The sequence below is a fragment of the Vipera berus genome, assembly GCF_964194415.1.
Source record: "Vipera berus genome assembly, chromosome: 5".
Taxonomy (NCBI): domain Eukaryota; kingdom Metazoa; phylum Chordata; class Lepidosauria; order Squamata; family Viperidae; genus Vipera; species Vipera berus.
In genome coordinates, this window is record NC_138207.1 from 93,597,986 (window position 1) to 93,624,648 (window position 26,663).

At 40.5% G+C, this 26,663-nt stretch overlaps 1 protein-coding gene across 12 annotated transcripts in view; it reads right to left on the reverse strand.

Moving 5' to 3' along the window:
- Positions 1-26,663, reverse strand: part of USP54 (ubiquitin specific peptidase 54) — a 163,254-nt gene that overhangs the window by 103,133 nt on the left and 33,458 nt on the right. For 10 of the 12 annotated variants that reach the window (XR_014026678.1, XR_014026679.1, XR_014026680.1 and 7 more), the window contains exons 2-3: positions 23,432-24,158; positions 9,179-9,271 (exon numbers count right to left, since the gene is read on the reverse strand). Coding sequence is in view for 7 of the 12 variants with exons in the window: in XM_081329573.1 (XP_081185699.1) it covers positions 9,179-9,271; positions 23,432-23,578 (240 nt within the window). In the remaining 5 variants the exon portion in view is untranslated. Of the gene's footprint in view, positions 1-9,178; positions 9,272-23,431; positions 24,281-26,663 lie in introns of those variants that run through there. The other 2 variants (XM_081329575.1, XM_081329576.1) reach the window with 2 other exon arrangements.

Sequence of the window (26,663 nt, forward strand, 5' to 3'; positions counted from 1 at the left end):
CACTGCAGATGGGGACTGTAGCCAAGAAATTAAAAGACGCTTGCTCCTGGGGAGGAAAGCCATGGCAAATCTAGACAGCACACTAAAAAGCAGAGACATCACCCTGTCAACAAAAGTGCGTATAGTCAAGGCTATGGTCTTCCCAGTTGCAATGTATGGCAGTGAAAGTTGGACCATAAGAAAGGCTGAGCGCCAAAGAATTGAGGCCTTTGAACTATGGTGCTGGAGAAGACTCCTGCGAGTCCCTTGGACTGCAAGGCGATCAAACCGGTCAGTCCTAGAGGAGATAAACCCTGACTGCTCTTTAGAAGGCCAGATCCTGAAGCTAAAACTCAAATACTTTGGCCACCTAATGAGAAGGAAGGACTCACTGGAGAAGAGCCTAATGCTGGGAAAGATCGAGGGCAATAGAAGAAGGGGACGACAGGGAATGAGGTGGCTGGATGGAGTCACTGAAGCTGTAGGCGTGAGCTTAAATGGACTCCAGAAGATGGTAGAGGACAGGAAGGCCTGGAGGAACATTGTCCATAGGGTCGCGATGGGTCGGACACGACTTCGCAGCTAACAACAACAACATGTTAAAATATGGAATGGGATTAAGAAATATATATTATGGGACGCGGTGGCTCAGTGGGTTAGGACGCTGAACTTGTCGATCGGAAGGTCGGCAGTTTGGCGGGTCGAATCCCGAGTGCCGCGTAGCAGAGTGAGCGCCTGTTACTCGTCCCAGCTTCTGCCAACCTAGCAGTTCGAAAGCACGTAAAAATGCAAGTAGAAAAATAGGGACCACTACGGTGGGAAGGTAACAGCGTTCCGTGTGCCTTTGGCATCTAGTCATGCCGGCCACATGACCACGGAGACGTCCTCTTCGCTTTGAAACGGAGATGAGCACCGCCCCCTAGAGTCGGAAACGACTAGCACGCATGTGCGGGGGAACCTTTACCGTTACCTTTTTATTATGGGAAAAATAAGGCCTTGGAATTGTAATATGTTCCAGGCCAATATGGTGTGGACTCAAGTTCCCTCTGATGGAGCTCTTGGTGTTGCTGTAATTCCTAAAAATGATCTATTGTTGGTAGCAACATACTTTTCTGGAAGCATCAAACTGGCAGGTAGAAAGTCTATGTTGGAACATTTAAATTCCGGCTTCCTGAAGAGGGCATTGGCATGTTTGTTTATGGCTACTTGCAACATATATAATTAAAATGGAAGAAGAGCAAGTACCAAATTTGCCTTTGATTCAATTTCTTGTTTTCTAAACATGCTCAAGATTCCGGTAGGTAGTTATGGATTTTTTTTACTCTCCAGCAGATGGCAACTGGTTTCAAAGGAAGCTTTCAATACTAATAATAATTCTTTATGCTAAATGGAGTACTTTTTTCAGTGGAACTGAGTTTCTGGAAATAGTACCCACAAGGCAATAAGATGGAAGCGTACCCATCTGCCTGTGTCAGCCATTCAGACTGACACAGGAAACCAAAATCATACAGATCAATATTATTTTGTTGTAAAGGTATAGTAACAGAATCTTACAAGTCTGAATGTGCTTCCCTCCTTCCTCCCTTTACCTTTGTGAGAAGTAGGAAGGGTCTTATCTGAGATGTTTTCTAGTTCTACAGTTACAGTTCTACCCTGGACTCAAATTTATTCTATCTAATCATAGTCTTGATGATAGCTCTTCCTCCTGTTCCTCAAGGGCATTCCCTTTCCCTATTATAGCCTGGAGCCACCCTACACCTGGGGCTACAGCACAGCAATCAGTTACTGCTACAAAACACCTGGATATTGAAGGATGGGCTAAGAAGCTTCAATTTTTAGAGGCTACAGAGCCTATAGAAGGCCCTTCTTTGAAGCTGCTTCAAGAACAAAGGCTTTGTGCAAATGGGGACAATCTCAGGTAGGCCACAGGGGCCTGTCAATAGAGAGAGAACATAGCCTAAAGATAAGGAGGACATGGTAGACCCTGAGGAGTGCTGAACCAGGTGGACAATCATACTGTTCCACAAAGGCTCATGCATCTTGAATCATGTGAGGTGCCCTTTTTGAATGGAAGCCATGAATATAGGCCTGAAGTAGAGCCTGGATCTCACTTCAGGCCCAGCCTCACTGCTGCTGTCACCACTGATTGGTGTAGGGGGACAGTTGTTTTTCTGTTATTTGCAGGGGGGGCATGTCACAAGTAGCATTGTCAACTTTAATTTTTCCAAATTTTTGACACACCAAGGCCAAAAGGTTTGCTATTACTGATCTACACATACACATAACCCTTTTGTTTCCAAGCAATCATCTAGATTTTTCAGCTCTTTTTGACCTTTTGGACAAACACATTTTGTTTTCCCACTTTTTGGCCAGAGACCTGATGGGTGATACACTCATAATAAGACATCCATGAGACAATAATTTTAAAAAAGCAATTTCTATTCCAAATGTTTGCCAGATCCCCTGGTTTTTGGCTCCTTGAAGTGGAAAGTCCTTAGTTATAGCCTGATTATTTAATGGTTGTACTACTATACTAGCTTGTGGTTGCACTTCTGTTTCCATTCTTGCTTAAGTTAAAACCATGTTTACAACATTCCCTTTTTTCAAACTTCTCTTCTAATGCACTGGCTTCCAATATAACCACATAATTAATTCAACCTTGACTTGAAGCTTCAGACCTTCTGTACAGGCATTTATTCCTTATTTGTCTGGATGAATAACTGAGTTTGTCAGCCAGGAACTATTGGCTAATTTATTCCATGCTAATTTATGTAGCACCTTGTTTTCAGATTGTTAAGATTCCTGATGTAGATTTTTATGAAATGGACTGACTTTGATGCTTTCATGAGTATCTAAATTAATCCGTCAATAATGACACATGTAGAAAAGGGATGGGGCTTATATCACTCTACTACAATACTGCTTTTATTAATCTGAACTCTCTTGACTCATCCATAAACACTGCTGCCCCCTCCCCCCATGTACTTTATATTATTTTGTAAAGGTCTTAAGTATAGAGTCAAGACAATACTATCATAATTATATATCAATAGTATTTTTATTTGGCTTTGTTTCTCAAGAAAATAACTTCATTTTATCAACACAGATTGCTGATAACAAGACTGATAGATGACAGCTATTAGGATTTAAATAACAGAAAGAAATAGAATTTATGAGGCTTTGGGCCAAGGTAAAAAGGTAAAGTTTCCCCCGCATATGCATGCTAGTCGTTTCCGACTCTAGGGGCCGGTGCTCATCTCCGTTTCAAAGCCGAAGAGCCAGCGCTTGTCCGCGGATGTCTCCGTGGTCATGTGGCCGGCATGACTAGATGCCAAAGGCGCACGGAACGCTGTTACCTTCCCACCGGAGTGGTCCCTATTTTTCTACTTGCATTTTTACGTGCTTTCGAACTGCTAGGTTGGCAGAAGCTGGGACGAGTAACAGGCGCTCACTCTGCTACGCGGCACTCGGGATTCGACCCGCCAAACTGCTGATCTTCTGATCGACAAGCTCAGCGTCCTAACCCACTGAGCCACTGCGTCCCTTTTGGGCCAAAGGGAAGCCTATTTATTAATTCAGTAACCCAAATTACTAAGGAGTATCATAGAATTATGTTCCTTAAGTGGAAAATACAATTCAAGTTTGTATGTAGTTATTATTTTTAATGATTGAAGCTAATCAGAAATGGAGTGTAGAAGAGAAGAAATCACAAAGTATGTCTTTTCTAGTTCTCATATTGTAAAACACCTATGAAACTTGGCAATATAGATGTATGTGTAAATACATAATTTAGATTGCACATGTGAATATTTTTCACCAAAACCGAATCAGTATTTTTTTGACCTTTGTCAGTCCAAACACTAAGAATCTCATCTTTCGTCTCAGCAAGCACACTTTCAAATGCTTTCAAAATTAATTCTTTCAGCTTTTGTCATATGAAAATCCTGTAAGACAGAGAAACTATTAGAATTTACAAATGAAGGCTTCATTCTTCTCTAGCCACAACAAAACATCCCCTGTCCTACATCCTGGCACCACAGTCCCTAAAAGCAAACAAATTCTTTGTGACTTGTTTTGTTCCGCTGGCAAGTTTTCCCCTACCCATTCCCTAAGCACAAATAAACAAGCTCCCAATAAAAAAATCATTCATCAGTTTGATTTAAAAAAATGCAAGGACTATGTTCTACATATGTCAACATGGGAACAGATAAATAACTTATCATGAGCTCCTCAGTCATTAGGTGACTTAAATAAAGGAGGAACAATTCACGATTGTGTTTGTTGGCAAAGTTATAACTCAGATGACAGCTGTAATGGAAGCATTTTTTATTTAAATAACAAACAGACATGACAGGTCCTGGACTGAAACTAGCATTTTGTATACTGATGCCTCATGGGTACATCCATTTAAGTAAAATGAGTTAATCATCGCAGAATATAAGATTAATATTGAGGAATAAGATATTCAAAATATAAATAACACATTCACATATAAGAACTACAATCCCTTGTGGATTCTCAGGTTTTATTTATAATTGACTATTTATAATTCAAAAGCAAGTTACAAAAATATAACACAATAACTATCTTAAATTAGCAACTGCCTTTAATTGTCAGCTTCTACAAACTGCTTAAAAGACTAAGGAATCATTTTCACTCATTTTCTCAGAAAACTCTAAAAGTTAAACAAAAATCTCCTTTTAATAAACAGTTATTTCAACAGTGTATGAAAGAGATATATTTATATATTTTCTTAGCATTCAACATAATCATTCTTTATATTATTAATAAAAAATATACTTAATCACATACTCTAAAGTCTATACTAGGCACTTATCTCCAGCTTTCAGAATTACAAGGAGAAAGAGCACTGCTGGATAAAAGCAAAGCTTCATTTACTCCAGTTTATTTCCACATAAATTACACTTGGAATCCGAGGGTTGGTCTGGACCTTCCAGTCATATAGTCCAACCCCATGCCCAGTGAAAGAATCCTTATAGCAACCTAAACAAATTTTAATTTAATTTTAATTTATTAATATTTCTATACCGCCCTTCTCCCGAAGGACTCAGGGCGGTGTACAGGGCAAGAATAAAACACAGAGTTACAAAAATTAAAAGGTAATTAAATACATGCCCATAAAAACAGTTGATACATAATAAAACCCCAATAATAATAATAAAATACCCCACCAATCCCCCCTCAGGCCAGGCCGGCTTGTTCGAACAGGTATGTTTTCAGATCGCGGCGAAAGGAGCGAAGATCGGGCGCTGTCCGGAGCTCAACCGGTAATTGGTTCCATAGCTCCGGGGCGCCCACAGAGAAAGATCTCCCCCTGGGGGCCACCAATCGACATTCTCTGACCGGTGGCACCCTGAGGAGGCCCTCTCTGTGGGAACGCACAGGGCGGAGGGAAGTTGATGCCGGCAGCAGGTGTTCCCTAAGGTACTCCGGACCCCTGCCATGTAGGGCTTTAAACACCATTACTAGTACCTTGAATCTCACCCGGAAGACAACTGGTAACCAATGCAGCTCACGGAGCAGAGGTGTAACGTGGGAGTATCGGGAGACTCCCAACACAACTCTCGCGGCTGCATTCTGTACCAGTTGGAGCCTCCGGGTGGTCCTCAAGGGCAGCCCCATGTAGAGAGCATTGCAGTAGTCCAGACGAGAGGTCACGAGCGCGTGAGTGACCGTGCATAAATCATCCCGGCTTAGATAGGGCCGCAACTGGCGCACCAGGCGAACCTGGGCGAAAGCCCCCCTAGTCACAGCTCCTATATGGTCTTCCAAAGTGAGCCGTGAATCTAGGAGGACTCCCAAGTTGCGAGCCCTATCTACGGGGGGTAATAGTTCACCCCCCATAGCAAGAGGTGGAATGTCCGAATAAACCCGGGATGAAGGTATGCAAAGCCACTCAGTCTTGTCGGGGTTGAGTTGAAGTCTGTTCCTCCCCATCCAGACCCGAACCGCCTCCAGGCAACGGGACATCACGTTGAGGGCATCACTGGGGTGGTTTGGGGTCGAAAGGAAAAGCTGGGTATCATCGGCGTACTGATGATACCCAACTCCAAAGCCACGAATGATCTCACCCAGCGGTTTCATGTAGATGTTGAACAGGAGAGGCGAGAGGACCGACCCCTGAGGAACTCCACAAACGAGAGACCTCGCGGTCGACCTCTGCCCTCCTGTCAACACCGACTGCGAACGTCCCTGGAGATAGGAGGAGAACCACTGTAAGACCGTGCCTCCCACTCCCAATCCCTTGAGACGCCGCAGCAGGATACCATGGTCGATGGTATCGAAAGCCGCTGAGAGGTCTAATAGGACTAGAACAGAGGAATGTCCCCTGTCCCGAGCCCTCCAGAGATCATTCACCAGCGCGACCAATGCCGTCTCCGTGCTGTACCCGGGCCTGAAACCCGGCTAACTAGAAGGAGAGAAGAACTAATGAGAGAAGTTCCAATCTTGAAACAAGGGGAAATCTCCCGATTGTGACAATTGTTAAACTGTGGAACATCCTGTCTCATGAACTAGTGAGTATCACCAGAAATTTTCAAGAAAAGGTTGGTCAGCCATGTATAGGTACAGGTATTCTTCAACTTATGACTGCAACAATACTGGAACAGTGCAGCCTGTATAAGGCACCTTTGGCTGTTGTAAATGGTCACATCCCATAGTCATGTGGTTGAATTTCAGGTACTTGGCAACCTATTTTGCATTTGCAACCTGTTACCAACAGCTCCACAATAATGCGATCGACATTTGCAATCTTTTCTGCCAGTTTCCCCAGGAAATCAATGGAGGGAGGTGTGTTGGAGGAACACAACTCAAATCTGGTGAAAATGTTAGTGAAAGTCAGCCTTTTGAGCCTTTGAGAAGGACAGTGTTCGCTTAGTGTTTTTCCCTCCCCAAAGGCTCAGAAGGCTGACTTTTACTAATGTTTGGGGAGGGGAAAACACCAGAGAATGCCAGCCTTCTAAATTCCCTTGGCATGCTTGGAGGAACATGTTGGAGAAATGGACATCAAATCTAGTGAAAATGCTACTGCACACCATTGTTCTTGTGATCATTTGAAAGGTCTCTTCTCCAAATTGTGCTATGGACTCAAAATGGAGAAGGGAGTCTTCCGAATTATTTTTAGGAAAACAACCATTACTATTATTAGTTTCTTCTAAAATATATAAATAATAAATATTAATTTCCAGTGTTTCTAGTGATATGGAGTAAACATTGTTACATTTTTTATTGTCTGTTTGTGAATGTTTGTACTGATCACAATTTTTGTTTTTAAAGGAAGCTTTCTTTACCATTTGCAGCATGGTAATTATGTTGGGGGACTTTTTAATTCTGTAGTTTGTATCGGAAGAATCACAATAAAAATAAGGCATACTATATGACATAAAATTTAAAATATAAAATACAAGATTTAAATATAAACAAACTAAACAGATATTGCCCAGAAACTAGCAACATTATTTCAAATTGATATAGATTTTGTCTATTTATCAGAATATTAAATCTCTTGGCTCTCTTCTGTCCACATATGATAAGAAAGTAAATACATTTGGGATAAGGATACTAGTAAGTAATTCATTAAGTGTAGCATATGATCAAAAATTATAAACTACCCACCTTTAAAGTAGGACCAATAAAATGACTTGGACCAATAAAATGATTCTTTGCAAGGTTAACTCTTTTTTTAGGATTACCAAAGATCATCAGATCATCAAAGTAAAATGAATTACAGGTAGTCCTCGACTTACGACAATTGAGCCCAAAATTTCTGTTGCTAAGGGAGACATTTGTTAAGTAAATTGTGCCCCATTTAATGAACTTTCTTGCTAAGTAAATCTGGTATTCCCATTTACTTTGCTTGTCAGAAGGTCATGAAAGGTGATCACATGAACCCAGGACACTGTGACTGTCAAAATATGAGTCAGTTGCCAAGTGTCTGAATTTTGATCATATGACCATGTGAAATAACTGTGAAAAATGGTAATACATTATTTTTTCAGTGCCGTTGTAAGTTCGAATGGTCACTAACTGAAGTGTTGTAAATCAAAGATTACCTATATATTTCCCTATTCCTTTTCTTCATATGCCATTCCTGTGTCAACAGAGCAATTTTTATGTTTTTATTTCTCTTGTTCTCCATTTATTAGATTTATATATTGCCTTTCTCCAGGAGCTGAAGGCTGCATACAAAGCACTCTCCTCAACAATAATAATCCTGTTGGCTAGATTACATTAAAAATAGTGATTGGTTCAAAGTTGCCTAGTACATTTCTACAGCTGAACACGGACTTGAACTTAAATCTCCATGTCTTAGTCCAATTCCCCAACCACCTCCCCCTCCTCCTCCTCCTCCTCCTCCTCCTCCTCCTCCTCCTTTTCCTACTTCCTTCTCCTTCTCCTCCCCATCACCTTCTCTTTCACTAATTATTGCAACAATTCATAGAACCAAAATTAATGGTATGTAGGCTATCACTATGGTTTATATACTTTTGGTATGGTAATGGTATGACCACGCCAAGCAGAACTTCCGCAAAGATGAAATGATACTGAGTTTCAGATGAAAAAAAACAAACAGTTGGGAACAAGGAAGCATGGCCTAAATGGCAAAAGTTTCTAGAAAGAAGCAACTATCTCTCTTCACTTAAATTTGCCAAGTTAGGAGAAATCTCCCCCCACTCCTTGAGCTAGGCACAAAATTTTGCCTTTGGGACTACACAGAAGATACTCTAAGATTCCTACACAAGAAACAAGTTTGCTCATGTGGAACTAGATACACTGAAACAACCCAATATGTATTCTTTTATTGTACATTTATAAGAAAATCTCATCTTTGCTTCATCAGTATCCTTGAAAAATAGATAACTTTTATGTGTTTACTTTTCTCAGAATTCAAATCCATTAACCAACTTACACAAAGTCTCCCCTAGTTGTAACTCAGTTTACCTGGAGGTTAGCCTGTATTTTATTCTATTTTGCAACATAATAAATACAGCATACCAATAGAATTAATATAATTAGAATTGCACAATCTACAATATACATATAAACACAAAATTATAAATCAATATAACATCAATGTATTTTTGAAATGAAATTAATATTTTAATAGATATAGATACTTCTAATACTTATATAGATATATATATTTGTTGACTCCAATTGAATTCATTTTATCACTTACTTTGAGGGCACAAAATATACAGGAATCTCCCATGCATTTATGTGTTGTAAGTTGTCGAAAACTGCGTCGAAAAATATCAAGATGCCAGAGTACCTAGGAAGCAAAGCATTATTGTTTTTAATCAATTTTCTTCAGAATATTTTAGGCAAGAAAACTGGTTTAATAACATCTGAAAGTATAAAATATAACTACAATTGAAAGCATTCGGTACATACATTCTAAGTCAGGGGTGTCAAACTCAATTTCATTGAGGGCCGCATCAGCATTGCGGTTGCCCTCAGGAGGCCGGGTGGGTATGGCCAGGGTGGGCGTGGCCTACTGGGTGGGCGTGGCCAGTGCATATGGCCTACTGGGTGGGCGTGGCCAGCTCTACATCGTTCGCATCAAGGGTGCCTATGGGGGCCCGGGCAGGGGTAGGACAGATCTGAGGGTCTCTGGCAGAAGGAGGGTCTCTGGGCCAGGGCCAAGGCAGTAGGGGCCGTTCCCTCACTGTTTCCAGGATGGCTTCACGGGCCGCATGAAACCACTTCGCGGGCCGGATCCGGCCCCCGGGCCTTGTGTTTGACATGTCTGTTCTAAGTAATCCATTGATAAGGAAAATATTTCCATGTAAAGTGATAGTTTTATAATATTTCTTGTTAATATACAGAAAATCAGAAAATCCATTTACTTAAATGTTACAATTTAAACATAAAAGGTTTTTTTTTAAAGTAAGAAATAGTGCAATGTATTAATAAGATTGCAATGCAAGGGACGGAAGAGAGGTGAGGTGAGAAGGAGACAGCAATGATACAGGCAGCAGTCCTTTCTCTTCCTACAAGACAGAAATATTCATAAGAAGGGGAACTAGACTGGAAAGGGATAGAAAGAGAGGCAATTCTATCTATATAAAATACCGAAGTAGTAAGGACCAAGGTAGCTGGATTAGTAAGAACAGGGAAAAAAAGATGTTAAGGGGAAAATTTGTAGGGGATGAGGATGACATAAAAGGGGAACCTGAACTGGGAATGGTGGAAAGAGGGAGAAAAATTGTCTCCTATTTTATGAGTAGGAACTGACTTGAGTGGGAAGAATTAAGAAAAATTGAATAAAGGTGGTAAGAATCATGGCAGAAAAAACAGAATATGCTTGGATGGGCATCATAGCAATGGGATCAATAATGAGGAAGACTGCTCATCCACCAAGAGCCTTGGTGGAGCAGTGGGCTGATGCCTCCTTAAGTAACACCAGCTGCCTGCAATTAGTGCAGGTTCGCATCCCACCAGGCTCAAGGTTGACTCAGCCTTCCATCCTTCCGAGGTAGGTAAAATGAGGACCCAGATTGTTGGGGGCAATAAGCTGACTTTGTAATAATGCCGCTTGGGGTGTGTGTGAAAGCCCTAACAAGCAGGCATATACATAGAATGAAGGCTACTGCTAAGCTTGTAAGCCGCCCTGAGTCTTTGGAGAAGGGCGGGATATAAATGTAATAAAAAATAAAAAAAAAAAATCCCTATGCTATATACAATGGTGCTTAAAGATTTGTGGACCTATTTGAATTTTCAATATTTGTGCGTAAATATGACCTAAAATGTGATCTATTTAAAGATACTTTGGCCACATACAAATATGTAGCTTTGGATCATTTTCCTCAATCAATAAATCAGCAAGTATAATGTTTATGTCTCATATAATTTGGTTCTCATTATCTAGCTTTAGGATTTATGTGGACAAAAGAAGTTTTAAATCACATTTATGAAAAAACATTGAAAATTCAAAAGGAATTACAAACATTTAAGCACCACTTTAATTATTCCTTCAACCAGTATATACTCAGCATTTATTCAGTAAATGCTGCTGCACTTTGACAATAAATTGGCATTAATTAATTAATTAATTAATTAATTAATATTTTTATACCGCCCTTCTCCCGAAGGACTCAGAGCGGTGTACAGGGCAATAAATATAAAAACAGAATACAAAAGTTAAAAAACGATTAAATATAATGCCCAAGTTTAAAACAGTAATTAAAAACATATTAAAACCCCAACCCTAACCCATCAAACCAGGTCAGATTGCTCAAATAAATACGTTTTTAGATCGCGCCGGAAGGAGCGAAGGTCGGGGGCCATCCGGAGCTCAACCGGCAAGCGGTTCCACAGGTCTGGCGCACCCACAGAGAACGCTCTCCCCCTGGGTGCCACCAATTGACATTCTTTGATCGGAGGCACCCTGAGGAGGCCCTCTCTGTAGGAGCGCACTGGACGGAGGGAAGTTGACACCGGCCGCAGGTGTTGCCGTAGGTAATCCGGACCCATGCCATGTAGGGCTTTGTAAGTCATTACCAACACCTTGAATCTCACCCGGAGGACAACCGGCAGCCAATGCAGCTCGCGGAGCAAAGGTGTAACATGGGAGTATCGGGAGACTCCCAGCACAACTCGCGCGGCTGCATTCTGCACTAGTTGGAGCCTCCGAGTGGACTTCAAGGGCAGCCCCATGTAGAGAGCATTACAGTAGTCTAGACGAGAGGTCATGAGCGCATGAGTGACTGTACTCAAGGCATCCCGGTCCAGATAGGGTCACAACTGGCGCACCAGGCAAACCTGGGCAAAGGCCCCCCTAGTCACAGCTCCAATATGCTCTTCTAAAGAGAGCTGTGAGTCTAGAAGGACCCCCAATAAGGAAGTAACATCAAGGGTAAAAGTAAGAGCCAATTTGGTGTAGTGTTTAAGGCAGGGGTCCCCAATACCTGGTCCGTGGACCGGCAGAAACCGGTCCACGCAAACAAGCAAAGCCCCATCAGTGGGATGCAGGCAGCACACAAAACCCTTCTGGTCCATAAAAAACCCTCTCTCCACGGAACCAGTCCCTGATGCTCAAAAGGTTGGGGACCTCTGGTTTAAGGCATTAGGCTAGAAATTGGGAGACCTTGAATTCTAGTCCTGCCTTACGCACAAAGCCACCTTGGAGATCTGGGGCCAGTCACAGTATCTCAGCTCTAGGGAACAAGCAATGGCAATCATTTCGGAAAAACCTAGCCAAGAAAATAGCAAGGGCTTGTCCAGGCAGTCTCTGAGAATCATTCCCAATCTAAATTCTACAAAATCTGAATTTAGTAGACAATTTCCCTTTTTGCTCATTTATGCCTTTATCACATTAATTAGAGCCTTGGTGGAGCAGTGGGCTAATGCCTCCTTAAGTAACACCAGCTGCCTGCAATTAGTGCAGGTTCGCATCCCACCAGGCTCAAGGTTGACTCAGCCTTCCATCCTTCCGAGGTAGGTAAAATGAGGACACAGATTGTTGGGGGCAATAAGCTGACTTTGTAATAATGCTGCTTGGGGGGGGAAAGCCCTAATAAGCAGGCATATACATAGAATGAAGGCTATTGCTAAGCACATTGATTTGTGCTTAAATTGTAAGCCGCCCTGAGTCTTCGGAGAAGGGCGGGATATAAATAGGATTAAAATTAAATATATATATATATATATATATTTAAATTCACAAATAGATTATCTGATATATGGACATATCAGATAAATTAAAATAAAATCAAATACACTGATTTACACAGCAATACATTGAAGCAACTTCCTAAACATTTATCATCACTGGTAAGGATTGTCACAATTTACAGTTACATAAGGACTTTTGAACAGATGATTGCTAACCATCAAGATTACAGCTCTCATCTTACAGCCACTGAAATTTAAACTTGGTCCTTTTCATATTAAAAGCAAGCCAAAAAAAATCACCAATCCCGACAGATCTTAGTTCCACTCTGTAGTTTTAGACAATGTCTCAGCTAAATTACAGTTCTTAGGCATGGATGAAACCTCACACACAATTGTTCCCCACTGGAATGAAAGAATGGCAGACCACCACATTCATCCATTTCCTCAAGGCTTTAAACTTTTAAGTTACTTCTTCTTGCCATTCCAAATTGAGAGATACTTTGTGAATCACTACAGTTTGGAGCAGCTGAAATAGATTTACAAAACAGTTCTTACTTGACAATCTCAGACACTGCACTATCTTCTTTATTTTCTTCTTTTTTCCCCTTGAAGGCTGAAAGCATTAAATGTTTCTTCCTCTTCTGTGATCCATTTTCTATCTCCATTTCTCCTCCTCACTTCCAAATTCTCCACTGCTTCCTGACTGGCCACGATAAAGAAGTTATTTATTTCTATACTCAACCTCAAATTGTTCAGAGGGGTAGTTCCTGTATCTCCTTTGTTAATCATTAAAAGTGTCTCTTTCCCTCCCTAAAACAAGTCCCCTTCTTCTGAGTGTTGATAGGTGCAGAAATCTGATTGTACTGCCGGTGTAAGGACCCACTTCAATCTACATCTTAAGAAGACAGAACTCTTGGAAATATTTTCTTCCAACAGGAATCTTTATTAAGAGAAATTAACTGAAGGCATGCTAGACTGGATCTGGACAGTCCTCCCCATCATTCAACATTTTAAAGTGTTCCCAAGCAGCCCCCGCCCAACCCGCAGTTCTTACGGGCGATCCAAACCGGCAGATTCTGATGAAAAAAACCCTTGGCTCACTAAGGGAGGAGAAACCTGAGTCCCGCAGCCGCACCAGCCCCTGGAGCTGCAGCTGGAGACAGTGGGGGAGATCCGGAACCTGTAGCAATGGGGGCGTCCACTGAACCCGAAGCTGCCACCTCAGCAACACCCACCCCCCGCCAACCCGCAGAGGGGGATCAGGATGAGTGGCAATACCGCCAACGGCATAGGCATCTATCCATTCAAAGACTTCCGCCTCTGGAAGCAAAATTCAAGGGGGAGCTGCCATGCTTGGGTTTTTTCCTAACTCAAGTCCTCAGTTATATGGAAGAATACGGACAGGACATCCCTAGTGACGAAGCCTGCATCCCCATCATGCAATCCGCCCTGGACGGACCAGCTGCAGACTGGGTGGTGAACCTGCATGACTCCAATGCCCCAGAACTCAATGACTTCAACCGGTTAATGTCAGCCTTGAGGAGGCGATTTGAGGACCCTTTGGCTGATTGTAAGGCCCGGGAGATAAGGATGTCATCTGAGTAAACCAGGACCCCCTTATATAGGTGCTCTCTTAGCACTTCATTAATTAATTGCATAAAAACTACCTCGATGACTGGTACATCCTGGCAGAGGAGGTGGAGATAGACCTACTGAAGAGGCACCACTGAGGGAAACCATGGGCCCACCCGCCGCCTGAACAAACACACAAGCCAGCGAAACCAGTGGCTACGGCTAAGAAATCAACGGGCTGTTTCAAATGCGGGAGAGAGGGTCACCGCATTGCAGAATGCAGCTCAAAAGCCCCTCAGCGCAAATCAGACCCATATTGAGCCTGCCAAACCCAAAGTGGCCGCACCGGTCCTTTTCAGGGAGAAGGACAGCACTATGCGCTTATGTGTGGATTACCGGGCCCTAAACACAATGAAAGTAATCTGTATCCCCTACCCCTAATGAAGGATATGCTATCCCACCTATCGAAAGGAAGGATTTTTACCAAACTAGACCTAAGAGAAGCATACTACCACATTAGGATCAAGGAAGGGGACGAATGGAAGACCGCATTCAATTGTCCAATGGGTTGCTACCAGTTCAAAGTTCTGCCGTTTGGACTGCAAGAAGTCCCCGCAGTTTTTATGTAATTAATTAATGAAGTGCTAAGAGAGCACCTATATAAGGGGGTCCTGGTTTACTTAGATGACATCCTTATCTTCACTGAGAACAAAGAGGAGCCTATTAATCTAGTCAGAGCAGTTCTGAAAAATTGTGGGCCACCCACCTATATGCAAAATTATTGAAATGCGAATTCCACCAGGAAAGAATAGACTACTAGGGGTATCGCATATCCTCACGGCACCAAAATGGACCCTGAGAAAGCCAGGGCAGTATTAGAATGGGCACCACCCCGCACAAGGAAGCAATTGCAAAGTTTCCTGGGGTTTGCAAACTTCTACCACCAATTCATCCCTTCGTTTGCCCAAACAGCCCTGCTCCTCACAAACTTGTTGAAAACGAGGGGGGTTGTCCCCCAGTGAAACCCAGCCAGCCCTGAAGTGGACAATGGAATGTCAAGCGGCATTTGAGAGGCTAAAGAGACTTTTTTCTACCGAACATGTACTGAGAGACCCAGATCCTGATAAACCTTTTGTAATACAGGCAGACGTGAGTGATGTGGCGGTGGAAGCTGTATTATTACAGGAAAATGACAAGGGGGCATTGCAACTGTGTGCATATACGTCCAGGAAACTCACGGAGCCAGAACAACATTGGGCCGTGTGGGAAAAGGAGGCATACACTGTGAGGTGGTTGTTGCTTAAAGGTAAAGGTTCTCCCGCACATGCATACTAGTTGTTTCCAACTCTAAGGGACGTTGCTCATCTCTGTTTCAAAGCCGAAGAGCCAGCGCTTGTCCGAGGACGTCTCCATGGTTATGTGGCCAGCATGACTAGACGCCAAAGGCGCACAGAACGCTGTTACCTTCCCACTGTAGTGGTCCCTATTTTTCTACTTGCATTTTTACGTGCTTTCGAACTGCTAGGTTGGCAGAAGCTGGGATGAATAACAGGCGCTCACTCTGTTACGTGGCACTCGGGATTCGACCTGCCAAACTGCCGACCATCTGATCAACAAGCTCAGCATCCTATTTCCTTGAAGGAAATAAAATCCCCTTCCAGGTCTGGACAGACTACAAAAATTTGGAAGTGCTAAAAACACCCAGGAAACTCACTCCTAAGCAAGCCCGCTGGTCTCAACATTTTCACCGATTCCGTTTCACACTCACTTATCGGGGGGAAAGAATTGCCTGGCAGACGCATTATCTCGCATGCCCCAATATAGCAGCACATGAGCCACTGACTCTAAACCGCTTATGCCCGAACAACAACTGGCAGCACCAGTAACCACTAGGGCCCAAGCTAAAATAAAGCCACAGGTGGATAGCCAAACTGGAATCGAATTCCGAAAGTCTTTGGAAACGGATGAATGGTTCCAGAAAAATAGACATGTATGCACAATCAAAGACGGACTACCCTGGGTGGGTGAGAAATTATACATACCTGCCACCCAGAGGATCAATTTCATGCAGTTGTGCCATGATACAAAATCAGCAAGACATTTTGGGTTTGTAAAAACCTTACACTTAACTAAAAGGCAATTTTGGTGGCCATCCATGAAAAAGGACATAGAAAGCTATGTGGCCAGCTCACATAGACCAAGGTCAGGTAGCCGCATTTTTTTCTCATTTAACTTTTAAAGTTTGCAGAATAAGCAGGCGAATACTTTATCTTGTAAATCAAAATAAATGTCAGAACCCACTTCAATCCACATCTTAAGAAAGAAAGACTCTTGGAGACAAGATTATCCAAGCAGGAACTTTTACTAAGATATAGATGATAGAGGGTATATATTGCACATTAGGCAGTTACGAAGCGGCTGGCTACGAAGCTTGAGGTGGTAGAGCACACCCACGCCCAGCAAGCAAAAGGCCACCCTGAGTGGGGAAAGCCGGATCCCCATTGGCACCCTGGCCGCCCAGTCCTAGCCAGGATTGCATGCCTTCCCCATCTCTGCTGGGCCTGGGCAGCCATGGTTCTGATGGGGATTGTTTCCCCTGCTCGGGGTGGCCTTTTGCCTGCTGGCCCTGGGCATGCTCTATCACCTATACTTGGGGCTTCCTGGCTGACCGTTTCGCCTCCTTTGTGCTAGGTGGGCCTGCAGCTCTGGGTGGAGGCCTAATGGACCTGCACAAGTGGCTGGCAGCCGCAGATGTGAACAAGGTGTGTGAGGGGAATGTGCTCCACCTGCGGGCCGAGGGCAAGACCCTCAAGGGGGCTGAGATGACCAGTGGCGACCTGCTCTCCAACCAAAGAGATGGGGTGGAATAGGCGTGTCCAGTGGTCCAAATCATGTGCCCTCCCACTCTGTGTGCTGCCGGTGCCAGTGCAGCGCTACTGCTGAAGGGCTGGTCCAGTCTTTACAGTGGGCTATGCAGCCCCTGCTGCCGGATGCTGTTGGTCCATGTGCGCTCACCACCACCTATGTGTACGCTTTGAGAACCACCAGGCTGGGTGGGGCTGGGGCCAGGGCAGCAGAGGCCAGTCTCTTGTCATCTCTGGGGCATCCCCGCAGGCCAAATATAGGCCAATCGCGGGCCTTGTGTTTGACATGTATGAACTCTAGTCTCTTTGTCAACTCTCATCCAACACTGCAACCTTTATATTCTGAGAATTTACAGCTGGACACCTCACAAGATACTGTATCAAAGAAGTGAAAATTTAGCATAAAGGTATCTTTTAATTTACTTGCAAATCTATCACAGCAGGCTTCAAAAAGATTCAATAAGGGATTGTCTGGGAAAGATGACAGTAGAACCTTAACCATTCAAAATAATTTTGCTGAATTGTTACTTTCAGTACTCAATGGAGTTGCAAAGTAGCCTTCTCTGCAGCTTTCATTTTCAGGCAAGAAACCAAGGCAAATTTGCATGCATATCCAGCAGGCCCTTTAGTGGTGTCACCTCACAGTTTCATTACCTGCAGCTCCCCAGAACACCAGTGAGCACCTCAAGCACCAGAAACCTGTAATATACTTTGTATATTGAAGGATAGTGACTGGGAATATCTGCTATGCATAAAATCATAATTAAAATCTTAAATACTAGGGAGATTATACCATAGTTAACTAAATAGCAATGTTGGTTATTAGTAGACATAAAGGGAGAGGTCTCTGCAGATTTTACTCTGCTAGTCATTGCCAATTATAGGGGCGGTACTCATCTCTGTTTCAAGACCATTGAGCCAGCACAGTCTGAAGACATTTCTATGGTCATGTGGCCAGCATGATATCATGGAATGCTGGTATCTTCCCACCAAAGTGGTACCTATTTATCTACTAGCATTTGCATGCTTTCAAACTGCTAGGTTGGGAGAAGCTGGGGCAAGGATTGGAGCTCAGCCTGTGGCGTGAAGCTCAGGTTTTGAATCTGGGCTGTCAGCTTTCCAGCCATCAAGCCCAGTGTCTTAACTGCTGAGCCACTGCACCACCCATTAATAGTCAGTAGGTTTTATTTTACAATTTATTTCCTATTGTTGTCAAATGTAAAATATCTCAGTGAACAGTGTGTATTTTACATACCTATTTTATATAAAAGCATCAAATAGGATCCAATGTAATAAATATATATAAATTTTATTGCAATTACAGATTAGTGTCCAATATTCATTACATTGCTTCAGTTAGTAATAGAAGGTAAAAATACTGTGAGTCACATAAACTTTCACAAAATAAATACATAACAAAAGGAAAAATTGCTGTCTTCTACCTTTTGACAACTTCCTCCTCACTGAAGACCATACCTAACAAGCTGCCAAACAAAATTTTGCTACTATTCCTCCATCCAACCCTAATTTACATATTGAATATAATTTACTTATTAGACCACCTGACAATCCAAGACTAGCCAGCCCTTTATTAAATAGAAAAGGAAAAAGACAAATAGCTCTTGCAAACAGGGATGCTAATAATTCTTTTTTTTTTTATCTCTGTAAGTAAAGTTATCTGGTTAAATTACTTAATAGTTTCAGGAAGAATGTGATATCTGTTCCCTGCGTGAAAGGGGAAGAAATGATTGCTGATTGAATGGCTGTGGGCTCAGTCAGGCAGCAAAAGAGTTATTCCAGAGTAGAACACTATATTAATGCATATCACATTTTGGCCCCCTCTCCAAATTGGTAGGTCTATGGGAATTTTATTGCAATAAGTTTAAAAATTTAATGGAGGATTTGATTCGGAACAACAAAGTTAATCTATGTATCACTGTACAGAGCACTCTACAACAGCTCTCGACTCAGATCTCATGTTCTCTAACAATTGCATCCCTAGAGTACTGAGAGGTGCAGCCAAAACAATCTTTAATTCCTTTACTAACAAATTCACCATTGTCTAGAATGCTGTCTTCTTCAGGGATGTGTGGATCAAGAGAGAGAGCTAGAGATGTCGTCCAGTATACCCTGCTGTCAGACAGCCTTCCTACCAGGACTATTGAAACAGCCCTGAGAGCCCCTGGCTCTTAGCTCTGAGGACTTCAGTATTTACATTGAAAGTGCTGCCTCTGATATGACTCTCAGGACCTCACTGCCTCCATGACAATTAGGGGGGAAACTAAGTTAAAAGTTGGTCCAAACTACAAAGCTATGTTGTATTTGGTGCAGTTTTTAAGGTCGATTCGAGTATGGAGAACATACTAATTTCAGCTCTGTCATAGCCAAGTCATTTTAACTGATACAGTTGTGACTTCTCAAGGCACCCAATCCTGGTTAAGTTGGAGATCAACTAAATATCTGAAGACCAACATCAAAGTATTTCCCTGCCAGTTTGGGTGATTTTATAGGAAAATGATATGTAGGTATCATGAATTTTGAAGTAATCTGAACTATACTTTTGATCCTTCTTGGATACTAAATGCTAACTCATAAGTTAAGAAGAGTTTCCTGAAACAGGAATCAGTTAAATATACACTTCAATCTAGCAATGGAAGGAAATAATTTTTCCCCCCTGTGCGACTCTCACTAAAAAGCATACATTTAAGCTTTTATACCAGCAGATGGCTTTTACTTCCTATCCAAAACATAAATAGATTATTAGACTGTTTTACCATTTTTTCAGATAAAAACTTCTCACATGTGTTTGAATTTGTACTCTATATTTCCTATATCTAATGAAATGAGAGACATTCTATTTGGAATAGTGATCAAGGCATCAAACTAGAAACCAGGTGACTGTGAGTTCCAGTCCCAACTTAGGCACAAAGCCAGTTGAATAACCTGGCGGTAGTCACAATATCTCAGCCTTAGGAAACAGGCAGTGGCAAACCACTCCCAAAAAATCTTGCCAAGAAATTTCAGGTAGTTGCCAGGAGTAAGCACTGACCTGAAGGGGGAAAAAAGTGACAGGAGAGGAGAGGAGCTTTCACTTAGTTTAGTGGGATACTGTAGGCACATGAAGCAATTTGTTTGTGGTACAAAGATCCAGTTTGCAACTGCAGCTGCCAAGAGGCTTGGGTAAAACAACAGAGCCTGGGGTATTTTTTGGAAAGGGTAGGAGCAATGACATTATTTAATATCCAAGAAAGAGGAAATTGGATCAGTTTATGAGCCACTGACTAGCCATTATTGTGAGATATTTCTCAGAAAATTGAACCTAGGAAATGGGAATAGTCCTTCATTCTGAGACACCTGGCTTTTGGTTTTCCCAACTAAAAAAAGTGGCACAGGGCATAGAAAACTGATAAACCAATGTTTATTATGAAAGGTTTTTTCCCCAGTTTGCTCCAAGTAAGCAAGTCTAAAACTCTAAGTCTCTTCAAGCAGGGTAGTATCCATACAGCAGGATCTGATTAGTATCTATATTAGCTTTTCTTTTATGATATTATCATGTTTCTGACCTTATCCTAACAGTACAAGTGATAATAGGACATTTATCTGTCATTGCCTAGATATCTTGTATCTACATATTTTGAAATAACCCGAGGAACACTTGGGTTATACTTTCATTTATATTTACTTATTATTAAATTTATATGCCATCCATCTTACGTTCTTTAAGGTAAAAATTGGCTCAGTTTTAATTGTTAAAGAATACTTTTGTAAAATAGTACTACTCCATCCCCATACGGAACAGAACATAGTTTATATTTAAAAAGACAAACTACAAATGGATATATTTCATAAAACATAATTATGAATTATGAATGCAAAGTAATGATTATTAAAGGAAATCAAAGTAAGTTCTGGATAAGAAAAAATGCTTCACAAATAATGTTGGTAATTTGATATGTTATTTTTAATTAATGTGATTTTTTTTAAAAAAAATCACAAGTTTGACTGAACTTTGGTCAACTTATCGTTCAAAATCAACTATATACCTAAAATCTCCGTTTTAAGTTTAATGCTGAATAAAAAGCGAAGTGGTCAGTTAATTTTGTTCTAAGTGGTATGTAAACTATACAAATTTCCTTTATTAATAGTATGACAGTAAAAGTCATATTGATCTACCAAGTCTTATATCTAATTTGTTAGGAGTATTTACAGGAAAATACTATTACTGCAAGAGACTAATTTAAAGAGTGAAAAGGATTTAAATGAGATATTCTTTACAGTATATTACAGACATACATTCTGGAGCCTCTTGCTTAATTATCAAATGAGTTTATATAGAGGTTTAGGATTTATATAAATTTAGGACTTAGATAAAAACTCTCATGTTAATTGCACTATTCTTATTATAAGCTGTTTGTATTTTATTTAAAATTATATATTAAAAGTGGAGAGAAGGGGATTTAAATATTTTTTTTTATTCATTGCTGTTCATTAAATCATCAATTTTTGTTGTATTTTGTTGAAAACACTTAATCAGCTGTAATGCTTAGCAGTCTAGCTATAATGCTTATAGCTAAAGTTTCCCAATTATAAATTTAGAATTATAAAAGTAAAATTAGCAAATATTAATATGTGTAATACTGAGACTTTCTGCCTATAAAATGTAAGCATTCCATCTGGTGATGACCTATAAAGCCCTACATGGCATGGGTCCGGATTACCTACGGGAGCACCTGCAGCCGGCGTCAACTTCCCTTCGTCCAGTGCGCTCCCACAGAGAGGGCCTCCTCAGGGTGCCACCGGTCAGAGAATGTCGACTGGTGACCCCCAGGGGGAGGGCGTTCTCTGTGGGCGCGCCAGACCTTTGGAACCGCTTACCGGTTGAGCTCCGGATAGCTCCCGACCTTCGCTCCTTCCACCGTGATCTGAAAACTTATTTATTCGAACAAGCCGGCCTGGTCTGATGGGTTTGGGGTTTTAATATTGATTTTAATTATCTATTGCATTGGGCATAATTATTTAATTTTAACTTTTGTACCTTGTATTTTTGATATTTATTGCACTGTACACCGCCCTGAGTCCTTCGGGAGAAGGGCGGTATATAAATCAAATAAATATAAATATAAATATATAAATATAAATCTGATCAGAACTCCTCTTGCACTTGAAATAATCCTGGCATTTAATGGTAGATTCAGGGTGGAACAAAAATTTTTTCCTGATGCAACAATTAGGGGCCTACTCTGTGTTGCTTGTCAAGTTCTAGGAATTCTCATGTTTTAGTCCTGTCACAATGTTTGTCTTTTGCCAAGTGGATACATATTTCTCCTTCTTCCTTGTGGGCTCTCATCCTGTTTCTCAATTATATTCCCTATGCTATGATTCACAAGAGGGCTCATTACAACATATTGGCTAGATCATCTTACTTTAGGGTGCTACGTGGATATACAGCAAAGTATCAAGGATATATGCTCTAATTTCCACATTCACTAGCTGTCTCCAGTCTGCAAACCTTGTGGGTGTGGCAGTATTTTTAGAACTTTAGTCGTTTAGTTTTTCTGACATTTTCTTATTTTCAGGTGGTATACTTTCCCCCATATCCTCTTAAAGCCGAACAAGCTATATAGCAAACATGTCAAACTCGTGATGTCACGTGACATCGCGCAACGTATTGGGACAGTTTTGCCATTGCCGGCAATGGGGTGGCCGTGGCTTCCGCATGATGCATCCAGCCCGCGGGACGGCAGTTTGACACCCCTGCTATATAGGATCTTAAAACTCTTCTGAACATTTCTTTCCCTCCTTTACTTCTGAATAACAACATTTTTATAATGAATGAAAATATTCTTACTAAATAAAAGACTTTTAAGTATCTCCTGTCAGCCTCATTCACAAAATTTTACATGGAAACGTTATGTGTTATTATTTTCACATGCAAAGAAATTAAGAGGATTCCAATAACCTGTCAAGAATTCATTCAAATGAAGTATACAAAGTTGTATCTGTGCTTACTGTACTATTGTGGCAATAGCAAGAAAGCAGAAAAGCAAATTTGGTGTCTGATACATTCTGAAAATGGTCAACGGGAAAGGTAAAACTTAATACCAACCTTGTTATTTTAAAAATGATAGCAAAATACTAACACAAGGACTTAAATCCAAAATACTAAATATCTTACGTCTATATTGAATATATGTATCTTATATATACTATGTTAGAGAATCTGAAAACTAGATTAAGAGAAGCTAAGTTTATAATAGGGTCCAACAAAACTGGACTCCACTGCAACTGAAAGTATATGTTTTTAAAACAGCGTAGTGTAGGAAACATTAGAAAGTTTTTTTATATAAAAGATAGGCACATTATTATTTCAGATTTCTTACCTGTAATGCACTATTCAGGAAGCAGCTATTTTGTCCTGGCTCATTGCTGAGACCTTTACTTGGTGCTATAGATGTTGTATTTCGTGGAGTAAACATGCCTTGCACACCACCCGGTCCCACAGAAAAATAATTTCTCTTCCAAGACATATTTCACATTTGGATTTATAATATAAAACTGGTTCTGTAGGTGTGCCTGTGGCTTAGATTCAAAATCAAAACTAAGTTACACAATATAAAACTTCCTCTGCATTCCTTAATGGTATCTCATGAAATGACATGAACACTGTATTTCTTTGAAATCCAGAAATAAGCTCTGACAGGAAAACTTCTTTGTATCTAAAAAAAAATGGGAGGCAAACTAAATAAAATTATAGTTTTTCCAAGAATGATCATAATGAAGTCCTATATCTGGTCTAAAAAGTTTATTCAGAGAATGAAACATATTCAAAAGCACTAAAAACCAGAAAAATAATCTTCTGTTCTTTTGTAATCTCTGTAGACTAATAAGCAGGCAAAATGAAATAAGAAAAAAAAAACCTCTGGCAACCAAAAACCTCTGTCGTTTTCTTCCTGGAATATTGGTACAGCAACTTCACTTTTTATAAGCAAAACAGAGATTCAATACTGTCTTAATTCAGGCAGAAATGATCTTCTTGAAGTTCCTGTAGTTTCATCAGCAAGATCTGAGTGGTATCTTCTATTCTTCCTTCTCTTGTGAGCAGAATGTCTAGCTTTGGCAGAAAGTGTGAGAGAGAGAGAGAGAGAGAGGGAGGGAGAGAGAGAGAGAGAATAATCAAAGGCTTGCGTCATTTAATTAACATCTTAGTTTTCTTCTGCCAAGATCAGCATTCCCTCACCTCACGTCTCACCAGAAACTCAGGAACAAAGTCAAAGGAAGGGAAAACAAAATCCCACCAAATGACCAAAGAAATACAACTACTACACTTTCCCATAAATATTACTAAAACATATTGGGATGAATTTGGATAACAGGAAATGGTAAGTAAAAAGTAGTGCATATTTTTATTGATTTGGTTACATCTGTTGTTATGATAACAAAAATTTGATTTAAAAAATCAATTCTTTTTATTCAAATGGATTATATTACACCATTGTCATATTGGTGATTGTTAACTGAGATTCTTTATTTGGTCCTGAAGTACAGTAAGAACTACAACAGCAGAATGCACAATGAGTCTATAACTCATTCTCTAAATTGCAGGTATGCAAAATAAATTTTGAAACCAAACAAAACAAGAAACATCTATACATCATGCTAAGTCAATTTGCTTAACTATGTTTTGTTGAATGTCATTTGCTTCACACATCATGCATGATGGGCTTATGTATCAAGAAAAATGGTTTGGTTTTGATTTAATATATTGTATAAATTATGACTTATGGATTAACATGTACAAATTCAGCCAGGTGTACTTTATTAAAAAAAATAAAACTAAACCAGCTCTTAGTAAAAATCGGACCTAAGATTAAATTATGGTTTGCAAACCATAATTGATCTTACTGATTTTGGCAAAAACAAACATATTATGGATTAACACAATGTATGTACCCAACCACAGTGAAAATTATTTTTGACTAGTTTTGATTGTGGATACAATCCAATCCATAAGCTTAGCTCCATTATATTTAAGCATCAGTCTTCCAATCAGCTTCCACTCTCCCAAACATGTAAGGGAGACCACTGATGGGGACAAGATAAATGCCTTCTTAGTGGCTGTACCAATTTCCCTACTGGAATCCACTCTGGCCAACTGGTTGAGGGCTTCCTATTTAGGAGGTATTCTTCCCACAGACTGAATATACTTCATTTGAATATATTATCCTCTTTATTGGCCCATTCTTATCAGCTAGTCTCTTGTAACTGATTTTGGGAAGAAAGGTATTGCTTTTGCTTCCTTTTAATCTTATACTGGATTTAACTATAACCCAGGTGTATAATATGCACCAGAAGAACAGGATGTATGTTTTAATAAAAATAATCAAATTGATCACTTAATTACAGGGACATTTTAGTATTAGATATCACTAACATTAACAATGACTAAAGAACCAATATTTGTATATTTTTAAAATGCAACCAGATAAAAAATGTGCAGAGAACAAATTAGTCCCAAAACATACAGGTTCTCCTGCAGTAGCTAGACTGACATAGTCTGGAGAAAAGATGAAATATTCCCAGAATATTCAGTTTTTCCATATCCATACAAGACAGTGTTTACCAATCACTGGAGGGACAAAACTGACAGCATATAGCAGCATACACAAGTTGAAGTACTTCATATAAATGCAAAATCACAGGATTAAAAATCTGAAATAGCAATAGCACTTAGACTTATATACCACTTCATAGTATTTTACAGTCCTCTCTAAGCGGTTTAGAGCAGTTTTATTGACCTTGGAAGGATGGAAGGCTGAGCCAACCTTAAGGTGGTCAGGACTGAACTCCTGGCTGTGGGCAGAGTTAGCCTGCAATACTGCATTCTAATCACTGTGCCACCATGGCTCCTGATGTTTTCATTTAATAGGCAATTGTCCCAGAAAACAAATAATAAGTGAGTTTTGGATTCTTGATAGAAGGCTAGTGAAATTGCTGTGTCAATGCTGTGCCACTAATCAGCTGAGGATTTGGATGGAAAACAAAATAAAAGGAAACAATAACTGAGGAGAAAGAACAAATCACCAGAAACTTCAAACTAATTAGAAAAAATACTGTATATATACAAAGACAATATCATAAGAGTATGTAACACCCTCTTTCCCCACCCCCATTAATTATTTCCAGATCTCAGGAACCACTGGGAAGCAGAATATCTTTAAATAGAAAAAAACCATTATGCAGGTTGGCTCCTAGGCAGCAGCAATGAACCTCCAGCGAAAAAGATATGAGAATGGAAAAACAGCACTTTCACTCCTATACTGAGATCCTGCTCAGCTAGATTCATAAAAATCTCTTACTTTCCTTTTGTCATTTCCCAGCTGAGGGGAAAGAACATAAGTTGATTTTAGAAAAAGAATTCGGTAAAAGACTAGATCAGGGCTTTTCAACTTTTTCACCCATTGTACCACTTTTAGGATATGGCAACATCCGAGTACCACCAGTCACCTAGCAAGGAGTCAAAAACTTGATGACCAAAAAAAAAGTGATGAAGTACAGGTAGTCCTTGACTTACAACAGTTTGTTTAGTGACTGTTCGAAGTTACAATGGCACTG